General features: G+C 34.2%; 1 protein-coding gene and 1 long non-coding RNA gene across 12 annotated transcripts in view; one reads left to right on the top strand and one right to left on the bottom strand.

Moving 5' to 3' along the window:
* LOC105483317 (sodium voltage-gated channel alpha subunit 3) overlaps window positions 1–23,839 on the top strand; it is a 115,920-nt gene that overhangs the window by 66,209 nt on the left and 25,872 nt on the right. For all 9 annotated transcript variants that reach the window (XM_071072870.1, XM_011744133.3, XM_011744132.3 and 6 more), the window contains 6 exons: window positions 881–1,119; window positions 5,848–6,021; window positions 6,970–7,326; window positions 9,140–9,610; window positions 21,649–21,769; window positions 23,265–23,419. In XM_071072870.1, coding sequence (XP_070928971.1) covers window positions 881–1,119; window positions 5,848–6,021; window positions 6,970–7,326; window positions 9,140–9,610; window positions 21,649–21,769; window positions 23,265–23,419 — 1,517 coding nt within the window. The remainder of the gene's footprint in view (window positions 1–880; window positions 1,120–5,847; window positions 6,022–6,969; window positions 7,327–9,139; window positions 9,611–21,648; window positions 21,770–23,264; window positions 23,420–23,839) is intronic.
* The window catches only part of LOC139357138 (uncharacterized), an 87,725-nt gene that overhangs the window by 57,258 nt on the left and 6,628 nt on the right, over window positions 1–23,839 (bottom strand). For 2 of the 3 annotated variants that reach the window (XR_011609832.1, XR_011609830.1), the window contains exons 2-4: window positions 12,983–13,037; window positions 9,517–9,592; window positions 7,062–7,221 (exon numbers count right to left, since the gene is read on the bottom strand). This is a non-coding gene — a long non-coding RNA (uncharacterized lncRNA). Of the gene's footprint in view, window positions 1–7,061; window positions 7,222–9,516; window positions 9,593–12,982; window positions 13,038–22,293; window positions 22,383–23,839 lie in introns of those variants that run through there. The other variant, XR_011609831.1, reaches the window with a different exon arrangement.

Genomic DNA, 23,839 nt, shown 5'->3' with positions numbered 1-23,839 from the left:
ATACACAACAACCATTACATTCCTCCAAAGGACCATGGACAGATATGTTCATTGATTTTGACATACAGGAATGGGCAGCAACTATTTATACACTAAACTTGTTCATACTTCACACAGTCCTCACTCCGTGAAGTCTGGAGAGAGAATATATTAGTACTGCCCTTTTTAGATCAATTGTATGTCAATTCTAACATATGTTCTTTAAAAAACATCAATTACATTTTGTATCACGTCTTCTTGGTGTATTAGATATACAGTCACATAATAATTATTTTGTAACAGGCCTCATCCATTAAAATTTCAAGTAATATTTTAAATACATGATGCTAAAATTCTAAAAGATATGTACCAGCCACAAAAGTAGATTTGAGTCTGAATGTATACTAAAAAGAAAGGCATACTACATTCTCATTGTGTGCAAGATGAATGTTGATATGGAAACTATGAGAGGAGAGAATAGTTCATAAATATTATCACACACATAAGGGATCACAACTTTAGACAATGTTTTTAAAAAGGTACTTTCAGAAGAAACCATAATTATTTAAAATTTTAATAGTTGTGTAATGCTTATTTAAAATTCTGTTTTGACAAAGAGAATACAGCAATTTAATCAATCATAACCTAGTGATTTTAAAGCAAAATATTAAATTCAAAGTGCTTATTTTCTGTATTTAAAAGAAAAAAGTCAATCTATATGACATTTTAATTAGTATTTTCTGAAAATATTTAATGGGATTGTCTTCTTAAGTTTCTTAAGTAATATGAATTTCTATTTTCAAATATAAGCATCAATTTTGTTAAATGATATAAAATCTACTGGCAATAATAACTCATTTTTGTTGTTATTTACTACTCTCCCTCTTTATTGTCCCTCCAGAACTTGAAGAATCTAGACAGAAATGTCCACCATGCTGGTATAGATTTGCCAATGTGTTCTTGATCTGGGACTGCTGTGATGCATGGTTAAAAGTAAAACATCTTGTGAATTTAATTGTTATGGATCCATTTGTTGATCTTGCCATCACTATTTGCATAGTCTTAAATACCCTCTTTATGGCCATGGAGCACTACCCTATGACCGAGCAATTCAGTAGTGTATTGACTGTAGGAAACCTGGTAAGTACATTTGAAGTTTACTTAATTACTTTGGCAGAGGTGGGAGACATAGACCAAAGGGAAAGATCTGTTCGTGCTGTGCTGAACCCAAAAATTGTATCCTCTTTCCTCATAGAAAGAAATATCTAAGGAATATTACAGGGAATCTCAGCAATAGAGCCTAAAACTCAACTGGTATGAATGCTGATTGTTTAGGCCAATGTCTGTGCTGATTGATCGTGGTGTCTTACCAGTTGTAAACATCTCGAAATCTTTACAGTTGTTCTTTCTGGAAATGTGGGTCCAGATAAACCAGAAGATCTAATCCTGGCTCCACAAACATGTGGTTTTAACCCACACAGCCTCTAAAAAAATCATGTCCATTGAAAGGATGACCCAAAGATTGATGTATATTTTAAAAAAGAACATCATTGTTTCAAGTTAACTACCTAATAAAAAGCTTCAGTGATATTCATACAGGAAAATAAATAGTTGCTAAATGTGCATTTGTGATTTAGCCATACCTCTGGTTTAAATTACTGAGCATGCATCTGTGTCTGTGTGTGCTGATCAAAATGAGTGAACACGTAAGAAAAGGGTTTACATATATTATTAATCAAGACCTTGCCCTGTACTAACTCAAACAAACTTGGGGCAAGGGGTAGTGGGAAAACTGGAATGGAGGGAAAAGGTAGACTAACAAACTAAATAAAGGGCAGTATTGCAGTCTGACTTCAGGAACAGTCTTCATCAAGGGCTTAGATATGGCCTGCAAGTTCACTGCATCATTTGTCTTTAGGTCAGCAAATGTTCAGTAAAAGCTCACTGATTTTACATCTTACAACCTCTACACTGGAAAAAGCCTGAATCTCTTTTTGAGTCTCATTCCAAAGACTCCTGATAGAACTTCGGCATAATTTGGGTCAGATGCTCACCTCTGATTTAATCAGCATTGGCAGAGGGTGGAATCGTGTTGAAAGCATAGCAGTCCTGAGGAATCATGGGTGGAGGAGCAATTGCCAACAGAAGGGGGAAAGGAAATGCTAGTGGACAACTGGATAAATGTGTGCCCTAATAAGCGACCTCAAATTCTCTGCATTACGTGACTCAGTAGAATACTCACATATTCTTAAGATTTTCTTCATCTTTGGCAAAGGCCATGTCCCATTTTTCTGTTGCCTCTCTCAGTGTTTACATGGGAGTCACTCAATGAATAACCCACTGGTTGATACCTAGCCAAAAAGGCTGCTACAGGTAGCATGATTTTGCAAAAGAACACAGGCTTTGCAGTGGAGTGGAACTGAGTTTGACCTTAGTTGCCAGTGCTTACTAGTGATATGGCCTCTGGACAAGTCTGATAAACAATCTGAGTCTTTGTTTTCTACTATTGAAATGAGTGTAGTAATCCCCTTCGTGCGGAATTGTTGTGAAGGTCACATGAGGTAATGTGAAAGCACCTAGACTGTGCCTGGCATCTAGCATGTGCTCAATAAACAGTTTCCTTCCTCATATATATGCTATTACCCTTTCAGACCTTTCTTTGAAATAATGATGGAAAATATTTCTGGTGTAGTTCTTGTATTTTTCCCAGGATATTGGACAGTTAGGGAAGTTGAACAGGTGAAGGAAGATTTTGGAAACTTGCCAGAGTGAAACAGTAAATATAGAATTCCAATGTTGGAGCAGTTGAGTATGGAAACACAGGATAAGAGAGGCTGGATTATAAGATGATTGAATGAAAAAGCACATGACAAAAGCATCAAATCTAGGTCCTAGTCAAAGTGGTCATGGTAAATATCTGTGTGGTTTTGAAAAGTCACTTAGATCCTTGAGTCTATTTTCTCAACACACATATAAACAATGAGTGTGTTGGACTAAATGACTTTTTATGTATGTTCCAGTTCTACAATTCTATTACTTGATGGGTAGTAACTGAAATAATGAGGTGGGAAAGTGGAATGGGAGACTGATGCCTGGTAGATTGTTGGTGATAGAACCATCTATAAGTTCAGTTTAGTGCTGGGGAAACAAAACTTGTCAAGATAGAGAGCATAAATTATAGGGAACGGACCTGAGTTATTTATTTCTAACCATAACAATAGGAGAATATGTAAAGTGACTGACTCTATTGGTTGATACCTCCTTACTATAATGATTAACATATCAATAATGCATTGCATAATTTACAAAGCATTTGTTCATAGAATATCTTATTTCCTACCCATAACAACCTTTATCATAAATATTTATACATATGAAAGTAATACATATATTTAATATATAGGCAGAGAGAGAGCATGTGAGAGAGAAAGACAGAATTTCTATCATGGGTGCTTAGCTGACTTAAGACTATATTATAGATCATAGATGATTACACAGCATGTTTTGTGGAGAGCTTATAATTTGCTCATTAACATATATTTAGAATATCTATGGACTAGTTTATTACGGCTCAAATTATTGCATACTGCCTTATATTATACATGAGGACATTGAATTGTGGAATTTTCCATCTTAACTTAGATCAACCTACCCCATTTTGTATTGTTTCTGCAGTACATAAAAATTAATCACTTCCTTGTTGATGAGATTAATCAAATTTGAATATCAAGAGACCTTGGATCTCAATTAAGTTTTGCTAAGGTGCTCTGTATTTTTGTGGAGTATTTTTCTGTTTGTTTTTTAATCATTATAAAATGCTTGCAACCATCATAGGGATTCAATAAGCAAAAAATAGCCTATCAATCGTAGTAGGTTAGACAACATCTTCATCATAACAAACATTTCCAACCTACCTGAAAATGCTGAAACTAGATTAAAATGTACCAAAAACAATCCCATTGATTTTTAGGGCCTTAACTGAAAACATTTACAGAGATATAGCTGTCATTTTGGATTACTAGCTGTAATAAAAATATTATTTTTAATGAAAAGTTTCATGGTGGGATTACATTTTTAGATAAGCGTAAATTTAGGGTATATGTTTTTAAAGGCATGAGATCTAGTCATTTTAGAAGAGCTGAAAATACCACCTTATGATTTTCTATAGAAAGAGATGTTTGTAGATTATTTCCCTGGATGGTTCTAGCTCACTTTAAATAATATATTTCTATCATCAGAGTGCCTATTTCAAATAATAACTGCTTCTAAAAGTTTTATACAAGAAATAAAATTTGTATAGTTAGAACTTACTTTGTATTTACCAGGCAAAATCACTATTTGAAAAAAAGAATCTTTGATGTGTTATTCTGTAAAATGAAAAATATATTTTTCAATGGGCATTTCACCATATACCTGGATTTTCATGTACTAGGCTTGCTTAAAATACATTTTATTTCTATTTGAGTGAATGGATGACTACCGTCAGGCTGTTTTTCTTTCTGTGATGGGTATTTTTCATCTGTGATTGGAAACAATGAAGTGTTAGCTGAATTTATACATCTGTAAGGGTGGATCAATATTTCTTTTAAGTAATACAATGTTTTAGGAAACCAAATAATTGTTATACTGTTATTTTGACAGAATTCCTTCAAGATAAAGGCTGATTTATCTTGGTAAATGCTAAGCTTGACTTTACAGTCATAAATTGTAATTTTTAACTATAGTGAATTAAGAGAATTGCTTTAAAAGATTTTCTGCAAGAGTGATTTCACAATTCTTCATGTCCTGTGTCTCTCAGCCTATCATTTTGAGTTAAAAAATAAATGTGTTTGTTTCATTGTTTTTCTTTCTATTGTCAAATACACATTTAGCTAGCCACTCAAGTGATTTATTAATCTTATTTACATGTATATGCATACTGAGTATTTTCTCCTGCTGGTTTCAGTTAAATCTGCAGTTTGTTACTCTACTAATCCATTAACCTTAATTCTGAGGCATGCATCCAGAGATCATTATTATAAACCATTTACGGCAAACTTACTCTTGTTTCAGGAATGTTTATAAAATTATAGAAATAAGATGGTATCCCTTAAAAAACACAAAATCAAAAACAAAATATGGTTTTTATGAAATCAATTTTTAATAACTTTCAATAATATGTGGATTTGTTCCTGATGCAATACTACCCAGAAATGAATTTGGTTGTGATTGTGTTAGACATGTAGTATACCAACAAGGGCAATAATTCAGGAGCTATTATTCAATACCAGATTTAAAATGTAGACCACGAAATGTTTTAAAATTAGTGTTTTTCTTGGAAATCCAGCAGATTCATTAAATAATATCACTCTGCTTAATAAAATACTCTCCTAGAGGGGAAAAAAAAATGCTAGACATGACTGGGTGTGGTGGCTCATGCCTGTAATCCCAGTACTTTGGGAGGCTGAGGCGGGCAGATCACTTGAGGTCAGGAGTTCGAGATTGGCCTGGCCAACATGATGTGAAACCCTGTCTCTACTGAAATTACAAAAATTAGCTGGGCATGGTGGCCCACTCCTGTAATCCCAGCTATTTGGGAGGCTGAGGCAGGGGAATCACTTGAACCTGGGAGGCGGAGGTTGCAGTGAGCCGAGATCGTGCCACTGTACTCCAACCTGGGCAACAGAAGGAGACAATGTCTCAAAAATAAATAAATAAAAATGAAAATGAAAACAAAAAAAAAAACGCTAGACTTGAGTTGATTTGTCACATTTTCTCACTTTAAATTTTAGATATTTTTATTCCTGACTATTAATGTTCTTCTTTATAAATTCATGTAGCATCAGTGTTTTTCAGTGCTCTTGAAGTAGTGCTGATCTCTATTTTTAGGTCTTCACTGGGATTTTCACAGCAGAAATGGTTCTCAAGATCATTGCCATGGATCCTTATTACTACTTCCAAGAGGGCTGGAATATCTTTGATGGAATTATTGTCAGCCTGAGTTTAATGGAGCTTGGTCTATCAAATGTGGAAGGATTGTCTGTACTGCGATCATTCAGACTGGTATCTATTTATATATATTCCTGTCACTCATTGGCACATTTATTTTGAAATTGAATCAATGTATATTTATATAATTATTAATTTTAATTTTAATTTTACATCAATATATAACATTCTAAAAAATTATAAACATCCTCTTTAAGTATAAACAGTTTCTAAGATTGATGAAAGCGTTTGAAATACTTTATAATGATTAGGTCTGTAGGGCACATCTGAAAACCTACGTGTACTTCCTAAAACTGTGTTTTCAGTTTATGAAGTTTTTTTGGCCTTACAGTCTGTAAAGACATGCAAATAAGAATTTTAGGCCCCAATTAATTTTAGCTTTTTATTAACCCTACTTCTATGAATGGGGACTGTTTTAAAGCAACATGCGGGGAAATATTTGATGTTATTAATATCTTAAATAATTGTATAACAAACTTTTTAAATTATAGCACAATTTTATTGAGAAATATATACAATTTTTATTGAAAATTAAGCAAAATGTGTATTCAAATTTTTTCTGTACATTTGTATCATATTATTTAGTTTATTTTACTTTTATTTTATTTGGCCCATAAAAATATATGATTTATACTTTTAATATTTCTTTTTACTCTCTAAAATAGAACCTGAAGATAACATTAGTTTGCTAATTTAAAAATGTCTCTAATCAAAATATCAATTTGTTTACATGGGCATATCTTTTGATGAATCAGAAATGTTTTATTTATTATTTCTGAAATGTTTTATTATTTTTACTTTTGCCCTTAAATGATATTATGACCTGATTTACAATTCTAATATTGTTAACACTGGTTTTTCTGGATTTGAAATTGAATTAGTTCAGCATATTTTGAGTTTTTACATCTACCACATGTGGTTCTATGATACCACATACTAATAAAATAATGTATAAAATTATATTATGATTACTACTAAGAGCATCTTTTCACTTCATTACAGCTTAGAGTTTTCAAGTTGGCAAAATCCTGGCCCACACTAAATATGCTAATTAAGATCATTGGCAATTCAGTGGGGGCTCTAGGAAACCTCACCTTGGTATTGGCCATCATCGTCTTCATTTTTGCTGTGGTCGGCATGCAGCTCTTTGGTAAGAGCTACAAAGAATGTGTCTGCAAGATCAATGATGACTGTACGCTCCCACGGTGGCACATGAACGACTTCTTCCACTCCTTCCTGATTGTGTTCCGCGTGCTGTGTGGAGAGTGGATTGAGACCATGTGGGACTGTATGGAGGTTGCTGGCCAAACCATGTGCCTTATTGTTTTCATGTTGGTCATGGTCATTGGAAACCTTGTGGTACGTATGTATTACAAATGCTCATAAATTAGAACAAGAGCAGACAGTAGCTGGGAAGGTGGCCAGATATGGTAAACATATCTCTGGTTTATAGTAAGTGGCCTAGACTAAAATCCCCCTATTAACACTCTGAGAATGAGCAAGTTATTTAACTTCTCCTGGACTCTGGTTTCCCATTTTTTATGACATTGGGATAACAAAACTGAAATCATATCTTTGATGTAAAGATTAAATCAGGGGTATTTATGAATGCCTGAGGGGCATGACTATTAGATTTTCCTTTCTTCTTCAAAGAAAGTAAATTTTTATCACTAAGACGAATTGTGTCCTAATATTGTTTTGATATGAAAATGACCTCTACTAAATCTAAAAAGACAACTATCTATTCTATAATCAAATTGCTCTTTGCATGTTCATAGTTCAGGTAGTTGGCTTACTCAGAGATATAGGTCATATACTACCAAGTTTTGAAGACACATTTCAGTGAAGTAGACCATTATATTTTAGCTATGCATTGTAATTATCCAAGTAACTTGGAGGAGGACAAAATGTTTCCTTCCCTGAATTTGCATTACTAAAGGAAAACCAATTATTACAGTTTAACTTATTCATATGTATGGACATTGTTCAGACTCAAAGGGCTTAGTTTTAACTGTGACTTAAAATCACTAATATAAAAACATGGTTTATATAGTTAGATGTTTAATGCTTAAATTTCTCAATCATGTGTGGGCAAAGCATTTCTTTATGTCATTACATTAGGCCTTTCCTTTGAGGGGGATACATTTCAGATAAACTTGTTCAAAAGAATGCTACTGGGATACCTACAAACACGCAATTTTTTTCTCCAGAATAGTAAATTAGGGAGCTCTAGATTCTGAAAAAAATCTGATACAGAAATAGGGAAACAAACTGGGGCTTTTGCCTTGCATGTCTTCCTATAGTGTAACATATTCTGAAACTCAATAACTAACTCCATTTCAGGCTAAAAATATTGTTATAAATTTTCTTTTACATCAGAAATAATGAATTATTCCTGCATTAACCATAACTTACCAGTTGGCTGGGTAGCTTTTTCACATATCCTATGATATTCTGAAAGTTAATATTGCCTCATACTTTCTACACACATGCACACACACACAAAGAAAGAAAAAGAAAACTTATGAGTTTAGCCTAAACCCTGGTACACTTTTTGATTTCTCTCCATCTGTTGAGCTATTTGAACACATAAATTTCAAAGTGTATTTGATGGGAAACATGTTAAATCGTATATAATTTGACTTAGAAATTTCTGCTGTTATAAAAGTTTGTGGCCATCGGGCCAAAGGAATTTGTATTTCAAGTGCATCATTTGGTACATATCATCAGGCTATTAAATAAATGAGTTCATTCTTTATATACATGAAGCTAGAAATTCCCTAGGAAAAAAAAATGGTAAGATGAAGTAAGATAAAATGATTAAGATGAAAGTATCTTTTTTTCTCTCTCATTGGCAAAAACCTTGAGGGCAAGATTTTGTCTTTTCCCTGGCAAACCTGAGTAGACACCATTTAAAATCTTAGAAGCTCTGCTTTCCTATTGTCCTTCCCAACAGGAAATAAGGAGAGGTGCTCGTTTCATCGTTTTGCCCTTAGAGCAGGATATCAAGTCCTTTAAAGAGTGTGTGACTTAGACATGGCATCTGAAATATAGTAAGCATTCAATAAACATTTGCTGAAATAATTTTAGCAAAGATCTGAGTTCCCTTTTTAGGCTGTTATTTAAATGCATATTTCAATATTAAAATAGTTTTTTTTGTTTTTTCTTTTAGGTTCTGAACCTCTTTCTGGCCTTATTGTTGAGTTCATTTAGCTCAGACAACCTTGCTGCTACTGATGATGACAATGAAATGAATAATCTGCAGATTGCAGTAGGAAGAATGCAAAAGGGAATCGATTATGTGAAAAATAAGATACGGGAGTGTTTCCGAAAAGCCTTTTTTAGAAAGCCAAAAGTTATAGAAATCCATGAAGGCAATAAGATAGACAGCTGCATGTCCAATAATACTGGAATTGAAATAAGCAAAGAGCTTAATTATCTTAGAGATGGGAATGGAACCACCAGTGGTGTAGGTACCGGAAGCAGTGTTGAAAAATACGTAATCGATGAAAATGATTATATGTCATTCATAAACAACCCCAGCCTCACCGTAACAGTGCCAATTGCTGTTGGAGAGTCTGACTTTGAAAACTTAAATACTGAAGAGTTCAGCAGTGAGTCAGAACTAGAAGAAAGCAAAGAGGTAAGAATGCTTTTAAATTTTTTGTTGCATTTCCTATGATAACCATGTACTACAGTTATTTACTATTTTCATTGTACTTATATGCATTATTAAAAAGTAATATTGAAAGTCATATATATATATATATATATATATATATATATATATATATATATAGTGATGCTGGAAAATCACCAGATACTCTTTATGGGGAAATGCATTTCTAAAAATTCCAACTTTTCACAAGAAATTAAACCATTCTGAGTATTTAGTATATTCATTTTCTTGATCGTTTGAAAATGTGGTTTAAAAATGTGGCCTTTTAGGCTGGGCATGGTGGCTCATGCCTATAATCCCAGCACTTTGGGAGGCCAACAAGGCTGATCATTTGAGTCCAGGAGTTCAAGACCAGTCTGGACAAGATGGCGAAATCTCCTCTCTACAAAAAAATATGAAAATTCACTGGGCATGGTGGCACATGCCTGTAGTCCCAGCTACAAAGGAGGCTGAGGTGAGAGGATTGCTTGAGCCCAGGAGGTAGAGGCTGCAGCGAGCCATGATCACATTACCCTACTCAACCCTGAGTGACAAAGCAAGACCCTATCTCAAAAACAGAAAAGTAAACTTCCAAAAAAGAGATGTTATTTAATACATTACACTCTCAACTACATTATGTTCTTTAAAAAAATAAATGAACTTATTTTCTTGATCTCCTTACTCTCTATATTAGGTTTTGCTTATTTTTATGTGAAAATGTATGTACTTTTGTTAACCTCTGAAAGTCTGATTCACTATGATAGTGTTTCATTTATGAAAGTGTTATACACATTAGGAAAGTGCAAGTAGGACTGATTATATTTTGCCCAGTCAAGGATGAGCAAATCTATAGTCTTCCAGAGTAACTTGAAAATACTAAGAACTACTTTAAAAAGCTTCACTTGAGGGCTATAGTTATTTTGTAGATTAATTAACCTGCTCTTACTGTTGTATTACTAAGGAAGAGAAAAAAGAAGGAAGGGAGGAAGGAAGGAAAGAAGGAAGGAAGGAAGGAAGGAGAGGAGGGAGGGAGGGATGAAAGAAGGAAGGAAAGAAGGAAGGAAGGAAGGAGAAAGAAGAGGGAAAGAGAGGAAGGAAGGAAGGAAGGAAGGAAGGAAGGAAGGAAGGAAGGAAGGAAGGAAGGAGAGGAGGGAGGGATGAAAGAAGGAAGGAAAGAAGGAAGGAAGGAAGGAGAAAGAAGAGAGAAAGAAAGGAAGGAAGGAAGGAAGGAGAGGAGGGAGGGAGGGATGAAAGAAGGAAGGAAGGAAGGAGAAAGAAGAGGGAAAGGAAGGAAAGAAAGAAAGAAAGAAAGAAAGAAAGAGAAAGAAAAGAAAGAAAGAAAGAGAAAGAAAGAAGAAAGAAAGAAAGAAAGAAAGAAAGAAAGAAAGAAAAAGAAAGAAAGAAAGAAAGAAAGAAAGAAAGAAAAAGAAAGGAAGGAAGGAAGGAAGGAAGGAAGGAAGGAAGGAAGGAAGGAAGGAAGGAAGGAAGGAAGGAAGGAAACTAATCATCCTACTGCATGATTAGTATTCTTAAGTTTCTATCATAGTAGTAATGGTATTAATTCTTCAATTCTGTGTTGTGGAAAAGAGGATTAAAATTCTTTACTATTATTTATATATAGACATTTAATATATGAATACAAAGTAAGTCTAGTACAGATGGAGTTATAAAAGACACGTTTTAGCTTGAGGCTATAATGTTGACACAGTGGGAACCAAACCAACAATGTATGATTTTGTGAGCATATTTTGGAACTCTTTTTTGTAAATAAGCGTATCAACAAAATTTGATCTGAAATCCTTAAAATAAGTAACTGACAATCTTACAACTCATAGCTTCCTGAGTTTTTTCAGGTATTTTAGAGTTGCTGAAAGATAGTATGATAATAAATTGGAAAATATTTTGAAAAAGGTAAAATACCTACAAAATTAGGTAGTGATTTTTTTCTCTGAATTCCATTTAAAGTCTGCTTAGTGAGTTCAATTCTAATTTATGTTGCTCATTCTGACAAACTAAGAATTCAACTCTAATTTTATTTCTGATCACTTGGTATGAATTTATGTAAGAAGCAATACCAGTCAATTAACAAGAACTTACTGAGCACTTTTTGTGAATTCAGCAATCTGCTGGATGCTAGGGGTGAAGAAGAGCTCTATAACAAAACTCTCCTTAAAGGAAATCTCAACATGTTTGAGTAAGCTAACATGAACTCATAAATCATTAAAGACCCATTAAAAAGTTTAATCCTGTCAGGTTGCATATGAGGCTATAGATATTGAGGACAGCAAGAGTCATTGCTAAATGGAAGAGATAAAATTGAAATAGGCCTCAAAGTTTGGGTCAATAGAGATTAACAGAAAGCAAAATGCTGAAGCTTACTAAAGGAAAGCTGGAGCTGACAGTGAGCTTGGTATTAAAGAGAGTTTAGGGTTATTATTGCAGATTATCATGCAGTGATAATCTACAGAGGTAAGTATTGGTTGAATATATAGTGGAAAATATGTTTGAATGTGTGAGGTAGTTTCAGATTATAAAGTTTTAAAGTAAGCCACAGAGTTTGGAGTTAATAGGGAGCTATTTTCTGTTCTGAAGTAGGGGAAGGCAATAGGAAAGTGCTGTTTTAAGAACATTAATTTGACATCAAAGAGTAAAACAGTTTAGAGTGAAAGATAAGAAAGATTATCTTGGGGAATGTGGTGATAATCATTCGATAGCAATGAGGTGATAAAATTCTCAGCTAGGGTAATAAGTAATGAGAATTGAGACTCATTGGCAACCTGAGAAACCTACTAAAGAATCTGGGAAAATGGAAAAACAGCAATGCCACTTTCTGAAATGGCCTTTAAAAAGGGCTACCCGGTTTATGTTGGAAAAGGAGTTCAATTGGGATATACTGAATTGGAAGCATCAGTGTTGGGAAACAGTCTGAGTCAGAGGTCAGGGTTTAAAAATAAGGTAAAATGTTTGATAATGCAGATTTTATAATTACCTGATTCCCTGAAAATGAAGGAGCTCATCAAATAAGTAATTATAAAGTGAAAGAAAAAAGAGAAAACTAGAGACAAAGTAGCATAAAAACTTGGGGTCAAAAAGAGGCAGAAAAGCTAAAAGGCAGAAAAACTTTTTCTAGATTAATACCACAGAATTTTTTGACATCAGATTTATGGAAAGTAAATATCTTAATTTCCTCCTACCGAACAGTTGGTTTCCAAACTACTTTAAAAATTTCATAATGACCACAGATATTTCAAATGACTGCTCATTATCATGTCTTTTTAATGGTTTAAACATCATAAATTTAGAATAACAAGATATAAATCTCTCCCTTGTTATGTAATCCTGGAAAACATTTCTTACCTGAACAAAAAGGTCTTCTAGGGTGATTGTGATAACTACTTTATCCTCTTCCAAGCTAAATTTTGAATACATAGAATTCAATTACAAAATGTAAAGAAATTATTTAAAATATATAAATATGTTAGTGGGAAAATCATTAAATAAATATAAAGGTATGTATTTTTATAAAGCTAGAATAAAATTTCAAATTATCTTGCACAGTAATATTAAATTCATCCAACAATAAATTTTATGTGAATGATTTAGTCAAATGAATACTTTAAAAACCCACCAAAAAAGTAACAGGGCAACTCTCATACATGCTCACACACAAGATAAAAAGTAGACAGTTTTTAAAATAAAAAGCCAATACCAGCATGTTCTAATATTATAGAGCAGATTAGATGAATTCTAGCAAAGTGCATTTTTTATTTGAAATTTCCAAAAGCTGCTAGCACACTTCAGGTGCACACTTACATTGGCTGGGTTATTCCTTTTTAATAGGTATCACACACACACGAACACATTTAAAATAACATATCCATAAAGTGACATTTTGGTTCATGTTTCTTAGGTTTTTGACACAAGTAGCAAGAGAACATTGAACTTTACTTTGCAGAGCACAGAATATCCTTCCTCTTTGCTAATAAAGGAAGCACTCATATAAGTTAAACCCACCAGAGTTATACATTTTTCACTAAAAAAATTTCATGAAATGTCTACTTGAAGAGGAGACAGTAAATTAATCATTAATTTAGATGGTATTTGAAAACTCCAGTTACTGTATTTCTTCTGTTCATTTTCCTAATAAAGGATACCTGACTAGTGCAGCTAAAGAGAAATGATCCCTAGAAGATTTTAGAGATAAACATAGGAATTGCTGTTATATATGTGTGTGTATATATCTGTATATATGAATACCACTAACATAAATAGGCTGGTATGGAAGCAAATACAAACTTTTGCATGAAAAAAGGTCAGGAAATTGAAGGCATGGATTTCAAAATAGTGATTTTTTTTTTAATATTGCAAAAACTTGGAATTATACGAATCTTTTTGAGACGCTCTAATGTAGAATTTGTTTTTATTTTTTTAAGTTCTCATAATCACGATTTCTTGAAATATTTCTATAACTATGAATTTTTACAATTTAATTCTTAAAAGATTATTGGTTTGTCTTCCTAAGTGAAAGATATAGAATAAATGCTTTTAACAATCATATTTGAAGTTGAATTCCAAACACAATCTAGCAATATCATACTGTGACCTTCACCGCTTACCATTCTTACTTCTCACAGGAGTAAAATCAAGCTGGAGCCATCAAGAATGCAGCTCTGGTGTTTTTTAACCAGCCAGAGGCTCGTGCCACCACTTTTACCCAGGTTACCCAAGCAAGTTGTACATGTATAATCACGTTCTAAATGAATTTTGACTGGCCTGCATGCTACTCAGCTATGTTCCTTCCCCTGCCATGGCAAGGAAGTGCTAGACTTGCCCAGCTGCTCTCTGCTGAATCGTGTGACACATCACAGCATGGTCAGGCGATATGGGCAATCCCAACATCATATTTAATTCTGCTAATGGGTTTTCTAATTTAGTCTTTAGCCTTTTAAAATCAATTGCATGCTCTATAGGATCTATAATATCTATTTTAAAACATGATAGGAATGTTTATGGTACAATATAGTCAGGGATGTAGGAGGGCATGCATTTTTTTGTTTCTCTGCTTTTATTTCATTAAAATAAGACCACGACTTTTTGTTGTTGATTCAGCCTTTATAAGTAAATTGTATTACCAAAATAAGCCTCATGGGGTTTTTTTTTCTGATAGTACTGCCATTTTCAGATCATTATATTCAGATCTATGAATATAATTTTCAATCTATCCAATTCATGTGCTCCAGATGAAAATGTTTGCTTTCATGTTTTGGGGAAAAGGTTCTGTAAAAAAAGGAAAAAAAGAAAGAAAGAAAAAAGAAAAAAAAGAATAGGGTGATGGGTGATCTTGAGGTTTGGAGATGAAGGGCCATAGTCTGTATGCATTTGGGCAACACATATCTTGGATTTTCATGTAGGTTAAGAACAGTTATGTCTGCAAAACCATAGTGATCATTGTAAAGTAACTTAAAAAAGAAAGCTTCATGATATATGGGATGAAAATTCATTACATCTTGATCATTAAGTAATTGGCCTAGTGTACCCATTTTTTATTTGAAATTTCCATGATCTATGTTAATTTCTCCCTAAATGTTCTACCCAAAACTGACCAGGCAAAAAAGAGACTTGGAAAATTTACTATTTTCAGTTTTTAATTACTAATTTTAGTTTTGTGAGGGGTAAAGGGCATCTCCCAAGATCATTGTAGATTTGTGGTTTACTGAGCTTTCATTTTATTCTATTGACTCAACTTTCTCCATTGCTTACTGGAATCTCAGCCAGAGTGCGGGTTCTGGGAGGGAAATTTTGAAGCAAAAGTAAAGAGTTTGTAAATATTGGGCAGTTTTCAGGGCTTCTGGTGACAAGAAGTATCTAATTAGTTTGGGGTTGTCTCTGGGTTTAATTTATACATACTCTTATTTTCCCTAGGGATAATTGAGAATTAGTTGCAAAATGCAAAAAAAAAAAAAAAAAAAAATCAGACATAAAGTTATCTATGGAAAATAGTAACAAAGATACAGTCCATGGTGATTTATGCAATTTTTATTCAGCACCAAATTTTTAGATTTAGAATAAAACAACATTATTAGTCATTGAAGAAAATCTGATTTCTTTTTCTTTTTTTTCCACAAGCAGAATAGAATTAAATAATACTGGCACATTATTATTTACGCCATGTTTGTAACAGGATTCCCTCTTTTTCAGAGTCTTTATGGAAACTTTGAAAGTAGATGTTTGACTAAGGTCCGGAGCACATGCCCTTCTGGAAAAGGCTTTGTGCTGTTTTTGGAATTTGGAAAGCAATGGAATAATGACTCTAGCTTTCAGTTTCTCTGTTACATGGCCAGTGTCTTCCAAATGTTCTTTGTGAAACTGAATGTGAGGCAGTTCTTTGAGAGGAGCAGATGGGTGTGTGAATAGCCATTTTAAACCCATCTCAACCTTTAAAGATGGTCTTGGAGCTTTAGTGTACTTCTGCTGGAAAAAAAAAAAATAAGGCTCATTCAGATGAATACTTTTGTATCCTTTCTGAAAACAAATGGCCTTTTTCTTTTTCCTTTTTGATGCTCTTTTACCCTACTCTTCAACTACAGCATAATGATTTTCAGTTTCACATACCATGTTCTTATTCAGGCTATTTTAAAAATAAAAGGAGCTCCGGGGATGTTGTACATTTAATATATGTCCAGGCAAACCAGATGGTGGTGGTTCATATTTTTAATGTTTTGATAAGAGATCGCGAAAAAAAAAAAAAAAAAAGAAGAGCTACTGGCCTTGTTCTTCCCACCTAGGATAAGCAACCTAAGGGCTTCACTGTGTGGCTGTCTGTTTTTCATGTGAAATATCATAAGTCCAGATATGGTTATGCATATCCAAAAGATCAGACTAAGGCCCTGATAGTGTGTATGGCCAAAACTTTCCTCTTCTACTAGCAAGACAAAAATCCACAACTTTTTTAGAGAAATGGCTAGATTTTAAAGGCAATCTGTAATGGCTGAATCTTTTATTTTGCCTCTTGAATCATACAGCAGTTTGTGAGAGTCAAATATTTGATAGCTGACTGAAAATAAATGAAATGTGAGCGCATTTCAGTGGAAGTAGGCCAGTTGCTAACATTCTCTTTCATCTCTGAAAGTTAAATTTCATTATTTAATTGGATAAAAATCAAGAGCAATATTTGTCATATGGGGGAATTTCTATATAAGGTCATGCTATTGAGCAGCGGGGAATGGTCTCATGGCCTTTTTCGGGTGTTAACTCTATTGTTTCTTATGTTGAAATAACCCATTCATTCCTGTGAGTGGTATTTGTAGTTAACCTTCTTGAAAACTTCATATTCAGGTACCATGTCTTTGAGGACATGGTTCTTGGATCAGCGTGCGGCTTCCACAGCATTGCGCCAGGCTTCTGCTACAGCCAGGCATGTTTTCTGTGACTGAATTAGGCCTGGAGAATGTTGCATCTTAAAACCTGCTTTCCAGCGTGCATTTGTAGAGCATAAGCCATCATCCCTCTGTAGACCCAGTCGTTTCTACAAGGGATGGAAGAATTTAACCTTTAAGTGCCATAAAATATTGGAGGAGTAGGGAGAAAATAGTACAAGAAAACAAGTTTGAACTTGTACTATGTGGTTTTATATGGAAGCTTTCTATTATTATGCCTATATGCCCAATTATATTTTTCTAACTACTTCAGAACAAGTATGAATTTAGCTATTTAGTATAGTCATCGAGTTCCTTAATATGGTAAATTTAATTTCAGGTTTCTTTGCTTTTTTTATATCATTGTAGTATCACAGCTATGGCAATATAAAGAAAGTAAGTTATTCTTTATATTTATTGGTCACTTGCTTTTCAATCAGTTATATGCTTTTAAACAAATTTGAAGGTCATTTTGGTTATGACTATAATAAGATGTATCACAAACCACCCTTGACTAGAATGTGAATGCCAAAGTGTTGAACTTAATTAGAAAAATGTTTAGATTATTTAGACTACATCAGTGTATAGAATTATGTATATAGTATAGATATGTATTTTATAAATGTATACAATTTAAAATGCTTATATAGTTTTTCAGGGTGTAAATTAATGATTTAAAAATACTGCAGTAAAGTTCTTTATGTATCCAGTGACTAAAGCATATCAGGTAGTAGATCATAATTGGTAAGTTGATGTAATTTAATAAGAATGTGATTCACAATTTAATTTATAAATATAGGTAAATGCATAACTTCAGAAATTTTATATAATTGATGCAATATTTTCATAACTTCATAGAATTAAAACACAGGTACTTTCCTATGATAAATATGTGACCTAGGGCATTAAAAAATAATGTAGTAGCATTTCTGACTAGTAAGATTAAATTGGCGAGGTGCAGTGGCTCATACCTATAATCTCAGTACTTTGGGAGGCCAAGGTGGATGAATCACTTGAGCCCAGGTGTTTGAGACCAGGCTGGGCAATACCGGAAAACCCTATCCCTACAAAAAAATTAAAAATCACCCAGGTCGGCCGGACGCGGTGGCTCATGCCTGTAATCCCAGCACTTTGGGAGGCCGAGGCGGGCGAATCACGGAGTCAGGAGATCAAGATCATCCTGGCTAACATAGTGAAACCCCGTCTCTACTAAAAATACAAAAAATTAGCCCGGCATGATGGCGGGCGCCCGTAGTCCCAGCTACTCGGGAGGCTGAGGCAGGAGAATGTCGTGAACCCGGGAGGCGGAGCTTGCAGTGAGCCCAGATTGCGCCACTACACTCCAGCCTGGGTGACAGAGCGAGTCTCCGTCTCAATAAATAAGTAAATAAAATAAAATAAAAATAAAAATCAGCCAGGCACGGTGGCATGCACCTATAGCCCCAGCTACTTGGGAGGCTGTGATGGGAGAATCCATGGAGTCTGGGAGGTTGAGGGTACAGTGAGCCATGATCATGCCACAGCACTCCAGTCTGGGCCACAGAGTGAGACCCTGTCCCAAGGCGGGGAAAAAAAAAGAGAGAGAGAGAGATTAAATCATGACTGAGTCAGATTCTTCAACTTGGGAAAGCTGACTTTATGTCAACCTTCATAGATAAGGAAGCCTCCCATAAAACACTTTTTAGTGAAATGAAAACTAACTTACCATCTTCTAAGCTTTGGTTCATGAGGGTCCTGGGAGCTTGCAAAAGCTTTGCCAAGATTCCCTCTGAGCATTCCTTGAGGGACTTTCCAGAGCCTGAAAGATTATCTTTATAATCAGAAAATCTCTGGAATAACTGTAAAGCAATTCTCCATGAAATGGGTTCTACTCCTTGGACAATCAATAGTAGAATGGTGGCAGGGTTTTTTCCTTGTCCATTGTCAACAGATATGTTGTGCCTCACAATGCCAGGAGAAGAGAGGTGAACTGTGATCACTGTCCCTCTCTACCTTAAGATGTATAAATGCATAACCTTCAGAGCTATTAGAATAGAGATTATTTATATCCAAACAACTTAACCACATTCACAAATATATGTAATCTAATGACCTTCCCAATAACAAAAAATACACCCGGAGGTCCATATGTGTAAACGATTGATTCCATTGTCATTCAGGTTAGTGGCTATTAGGACTTGTGCTGTAAAGGGTTTGTTTTAAATATGTATATATTTGTATTAAACATAAGACACCTACAGAATACATGGAAGAATTATAATGTGAAAAATTAAACATCTCACAATTATATTAGCAGTGGTAACATGGGAAGTGAAGGGTGAGTATATTTTCTAAAGTTTTCAAATGGAAAAGTACGTGTGTGTGTATACATGTATAATTACTTTTTTATTATTAACATATTATTTTTTATTAAATAATTCCTATTTAGTAAGAAAATGCATTTTCTAATATAATTAGATAGACTCTGTCAGGACCAGACTTGAGTTATGGATCAAAATGGAGAGATAGAATTATCTAAAGACTATAATTCACTCTATAAAGTGACATTAAAAGATATTCAAACGTTTATTGATTCACTCTTCGTGAACCCAACATAACTATTCAGTGTCTGTTCTATACTTGGTGATATACTGGATCTTTTGGTATATATATGTGTGTGTGTATGTAGTTGGTATACATGTGTGTATATACATAGATGTATGTAAATATGTTCATATATTTAGGAGAATATTTGGTCAAAGGAAACAAGTATAGTAGATTAAATGCTCTATAAAATTTAGCATGAAGAAAATCATGCAAGAATGGCTTCATAAGAGGAGGTTGAGCTTTACTATGATGAGGCTCAGAAATCATTAAGTTTGGATTAGACAAGAGGACAAAAAAAATGAAACTTTCTATAACTAACCTCAAATACATTGGTTTCTTATTGTTATTACTTGTAAAGTGGATATTATGGCTGCCACTCATCAAAAGCCATAGTAATTAACCCATAAACTACCAGTGAAATTGGAAGAAAAAGTTAGTGGCTGAGACCAAACAATTATCCAGTATTTTCTCAGAAGCTGCTGCAATTCTACCGAGCAGTAATTTCCTAGGTCTTTCTTAAATGTATAAAAATATCCTGGCTATAAGAAGCAGAAAAATCCTAGGAGAGGAGAAGATGTCTTGGCTTTCCCACCTCTCCATAATGTAGAAGAAATTAATGGTAAAAAAAAAAAAAAAAAGTTTGTGCTATCATGACCCTAATAACTAGCAGCCAGAAGTGATGGCCTAGCTTCTCTATTTACCAGACTCCAGCCTAGGAGGTACTGTACTAAAAAATTGTATTTTTACGTGAAGTAATTTTCATAATATATATATATTTGGACATGGCTAATATCAGGTTAATATCACCTTTAAAGTAACACAACAGAAAGTGTCATCTGGATACCACCCTTTAATTAGTTCACATTGTAAAATATTAAACTACATTTGCATTATGTCTTCATTAAGTCAGGAATTTTGAGCCAAATTTCCCCAACGTGAACTGTGTTTATGGCCTTTTTAAAAATAACACAGTAACTCTTTCAGAAGGCTTTGGCAGAGTGACCCTAACACTCAGCTACCAAAGTTAATGGGGGCTTTGAAACCATTAACATGTCCATGCACTATTCTTTCATCATAAAAGCTTTACATTATCTAGGTTGTGCTGTATGTCATGTCTTTGCATCTGTTTTCATAAAACATTGCACAATCCTGCCTTCCCAAGTGATCTCAGAGTACTTATTATTTATTCTTGTAATATTACAGTGGCTCTTCTAGCCATGTGTCATGTCACAATGATTTAGTTAAAGGAAATATTCACAGCCGGATCACACGTTGAATTCAGAATGTGCTCCTAATGAAAGTCTATAGAGATTCTGGACAGTGCCATTTATGAAGAAATTTCCATTTCATTTAGAATTCTTTGGCAAGTATTGAATTCAGTTATGCAGTTCAAAAAAAGAGAGAGATCCATCATTTTTCTTCTAGTAAAATAAGAAGAAAATTATGTAAGCCAGAGAAAAATAGAGCGCAAAGTTGAAATATAATGACTGTGACTCATGTTAATGTGCTGCTCTTCCTTTCTAAAATTATAGAAACATGGACAATACTTAGAAACAACTGGTAATATTCTTTGCCCTCTGAAAATTTCCATCTGAAGAGGTGGAAATTAAAATTTGATTTGATGTATTTTAGTTAATATAATCATTACTAGATGTCAGCATACCACTTTATCCAACTATTCTTGGCTTGGCCTCAATATTAACATATTAAGTTATGTTCATATAGCATTCATATACAAATGCAGATCATAAAACAAGTTAATCAGTATAATCCATCCATTCCAGACCACCCACACTGAATGTTGTCTAAAATTTTTTTGTCTGATTCAGGTCAGTAGTCATATTATTTTGAATAGTATGTCTTGATTTATGTTAAATTATTAGTACATAATGATCAGTAACGCTAATAGAGTTAAATGCTATCACTACCTTTTTTTTTTTTTCAAAAAATGACACAGTATTTCCCAGTTAGTTAAATAAAAGAGGGGAAAATCACATCTTTGAAATGGGATTTTGTTTCCAGAAATTAAATGCAACCAGCTCATCTGAAGGAAGCACAGTTGATGTTGCTCTACCCCGAGAAGGTGAACAAGCTGAAATTGAACCCGAAGAAGACCTTAAACCAGAAGCTTGTTTTACTGAAGGTAAACAAGCTCTAATGTGATTAAATACAATCTCCCCTTGTTCTTTACAGAGACTGAATATGCCTCATTTTTAAAAAATATATTTATGAAACGAGGTATGGTGGCTCATGCCTGTAACCCCAAAATTTTGGGAGGCTAAGGTAGGAGGATTGCTTGACCCCAGGAGTTTGAGACCACCCTGGGAAATGTAGTAAGGCTTTGCCTCTACAAAAAAAAAATAATAATAATAATAAAGAAAAAATAAATTAGCTGGACATGGTTGTACATGCCTGTGGTCACTGCTACCTCAGCTATAGCTGTATCTCAGAGCTTTTGCAGGGAATCGAGGCTGCAGTGAACCATGATTATGCCACTGCACTTCAGCCTGGGCAACAGAGCAAGACCCTGTCTCAAAATAAATACATAAATTGAATTAAATAAGAACAATATTTAAAAGAAATAGTGAAGGCATGTTTATCTTTATTTTCCTTTTATTTTTTTTCTTGTAAAAAGTTAATCTCTCTAGATATCTGGATTATACTTACAGCAGTGACTATTCCTGGGCAATTAAAATGATCTGATCAGTCTTTTTGTTTTTTCTCTTTCTCCATAACATGAGGAAGCTGACCCTATGAGATAAATGGCATTCTAGAATGTCATGTCATTGATATTGTAATCCCTGTAGAACTCCTTGGCAATGGTGTGATTTGATTTATAGATGCTACAGTAATTACATTCCCTCCCTTATGGTTCCAATGTGGTTAATGTGCTCTGGCTAGAGCTGTTTTGAGATGTAGCTGTGTTGTGGAGTTTGCCAGGGAAAGCAATAGCTGTTCTCACAGAAAGCAGCATAGTGTCTTGCACACAAATCAATGAATATCTATTATTCAGTGTGATTGGACTTAATCTGATGAGTAGTAGCTCAGAATCTTACAGCAGAAGAGTGGATGGGAGTTAGAAATAATGTGAAAGCTAGGAGAGGGAGGACAAAGGGAAAGGAAATACTGACTGATGAGCTGAGTCATAGGTGTGACTAAGAAAAGCACTGAGGCTGAAAAATAAATTAGCTTCGGAAAATTGACAGTGGCTGATGCCTGGGAAGACAGCGAGATTTTCTGTGCATGAAAAGAAGTAAAAACCCAGGATCACATCAAAATATGAATAAACAACTCGAACATGTAGTTTTGCCTCAAACCTGAGAAATGCACCTGGACTATTTTCATCAATGGCCTTGAGGCAAAATAATCCTGACTGGTGGTGAAGAAGGAAATCATTGTTACTTAAGCAAATCTAGATAAAATATTTCCTTAAATTCTAAGTAGGTGGCTTGGCTGAGTATATAAGTCTAAGAATAATTCAATATACAGGAGGGATGCTGAAGATACCTAGGAAATGAAGGAGATGGCTACTCTATGAAATGATTACCTGGAAGTGGAGTGGGGAAGGAACAAGAAAGTTTGTTTTTTCCTATTTAAGATGAAAATATATTTTTAAATAAACTATATTTGATTTTTAGGATGTATTAAAAAGTTTCCATTCTGTCAAGTAAGTACAGAAGAAGGCAAAGGAAAGATCTGGTGGAATCTTCGGAAAACCTGCTACAGCATTGTTGAGCACAACTGGTTTGAGACTTTCATTGTGTTCATGATCCTTCTCAGTAGTGGTGCTTTGGTAAGTGAAACGCATATTGGCAAGAATCAGATTCTGGTGAAATAGTTTATTCTCCAAAATTACCAGATGCGAACACTGAGCTTCAGAATCAAAAGAAAAGGCATATCTGTGTCTTGCAGAGCTTGGCACCCAAGGTTTAACGATGCAAAATTCAGTTCAGAACAAATCAGTACCATGAAACAGCCAGATGGAATTTCTCATCTGGTGTTTATCTAACAGATGTTTTCCTCACTGAGACAACCATTTGCAGAGACATTCTGTAACCATGTTACTTTCCCTGTCAAATACCATCCAGTTTTCCCTAATAATTGTATTAACATTTATGGACTAAAAGTGTATTTTAGGTTTTTTTTCATGTATAATCAACTTATTCTCTCAAAATAAGCCAGATTGTTCAGGAAATTGTAGAAAGTAATGCTT

This window comes from Macaca nemestrina, chromosome 11 (genome assembly GCF_043159975.1).
Source record: "Macaca nemestrina isolate mMacNem1 chromosome 11, mMacNem.hap1, whole genome shotgun sequence".
NCBI classification, from domain to species: Eukaryota; Metazoa; Chordata; class Mammalia; order Primates; family Cercopithecidae; genus Macaca; species Macaca nemestrina.
The sequence above is the reverse complement of the archived record's forward strand: the minus strand, read 5'-3'. Positions and strand labels throughout refer to the sequence as shown.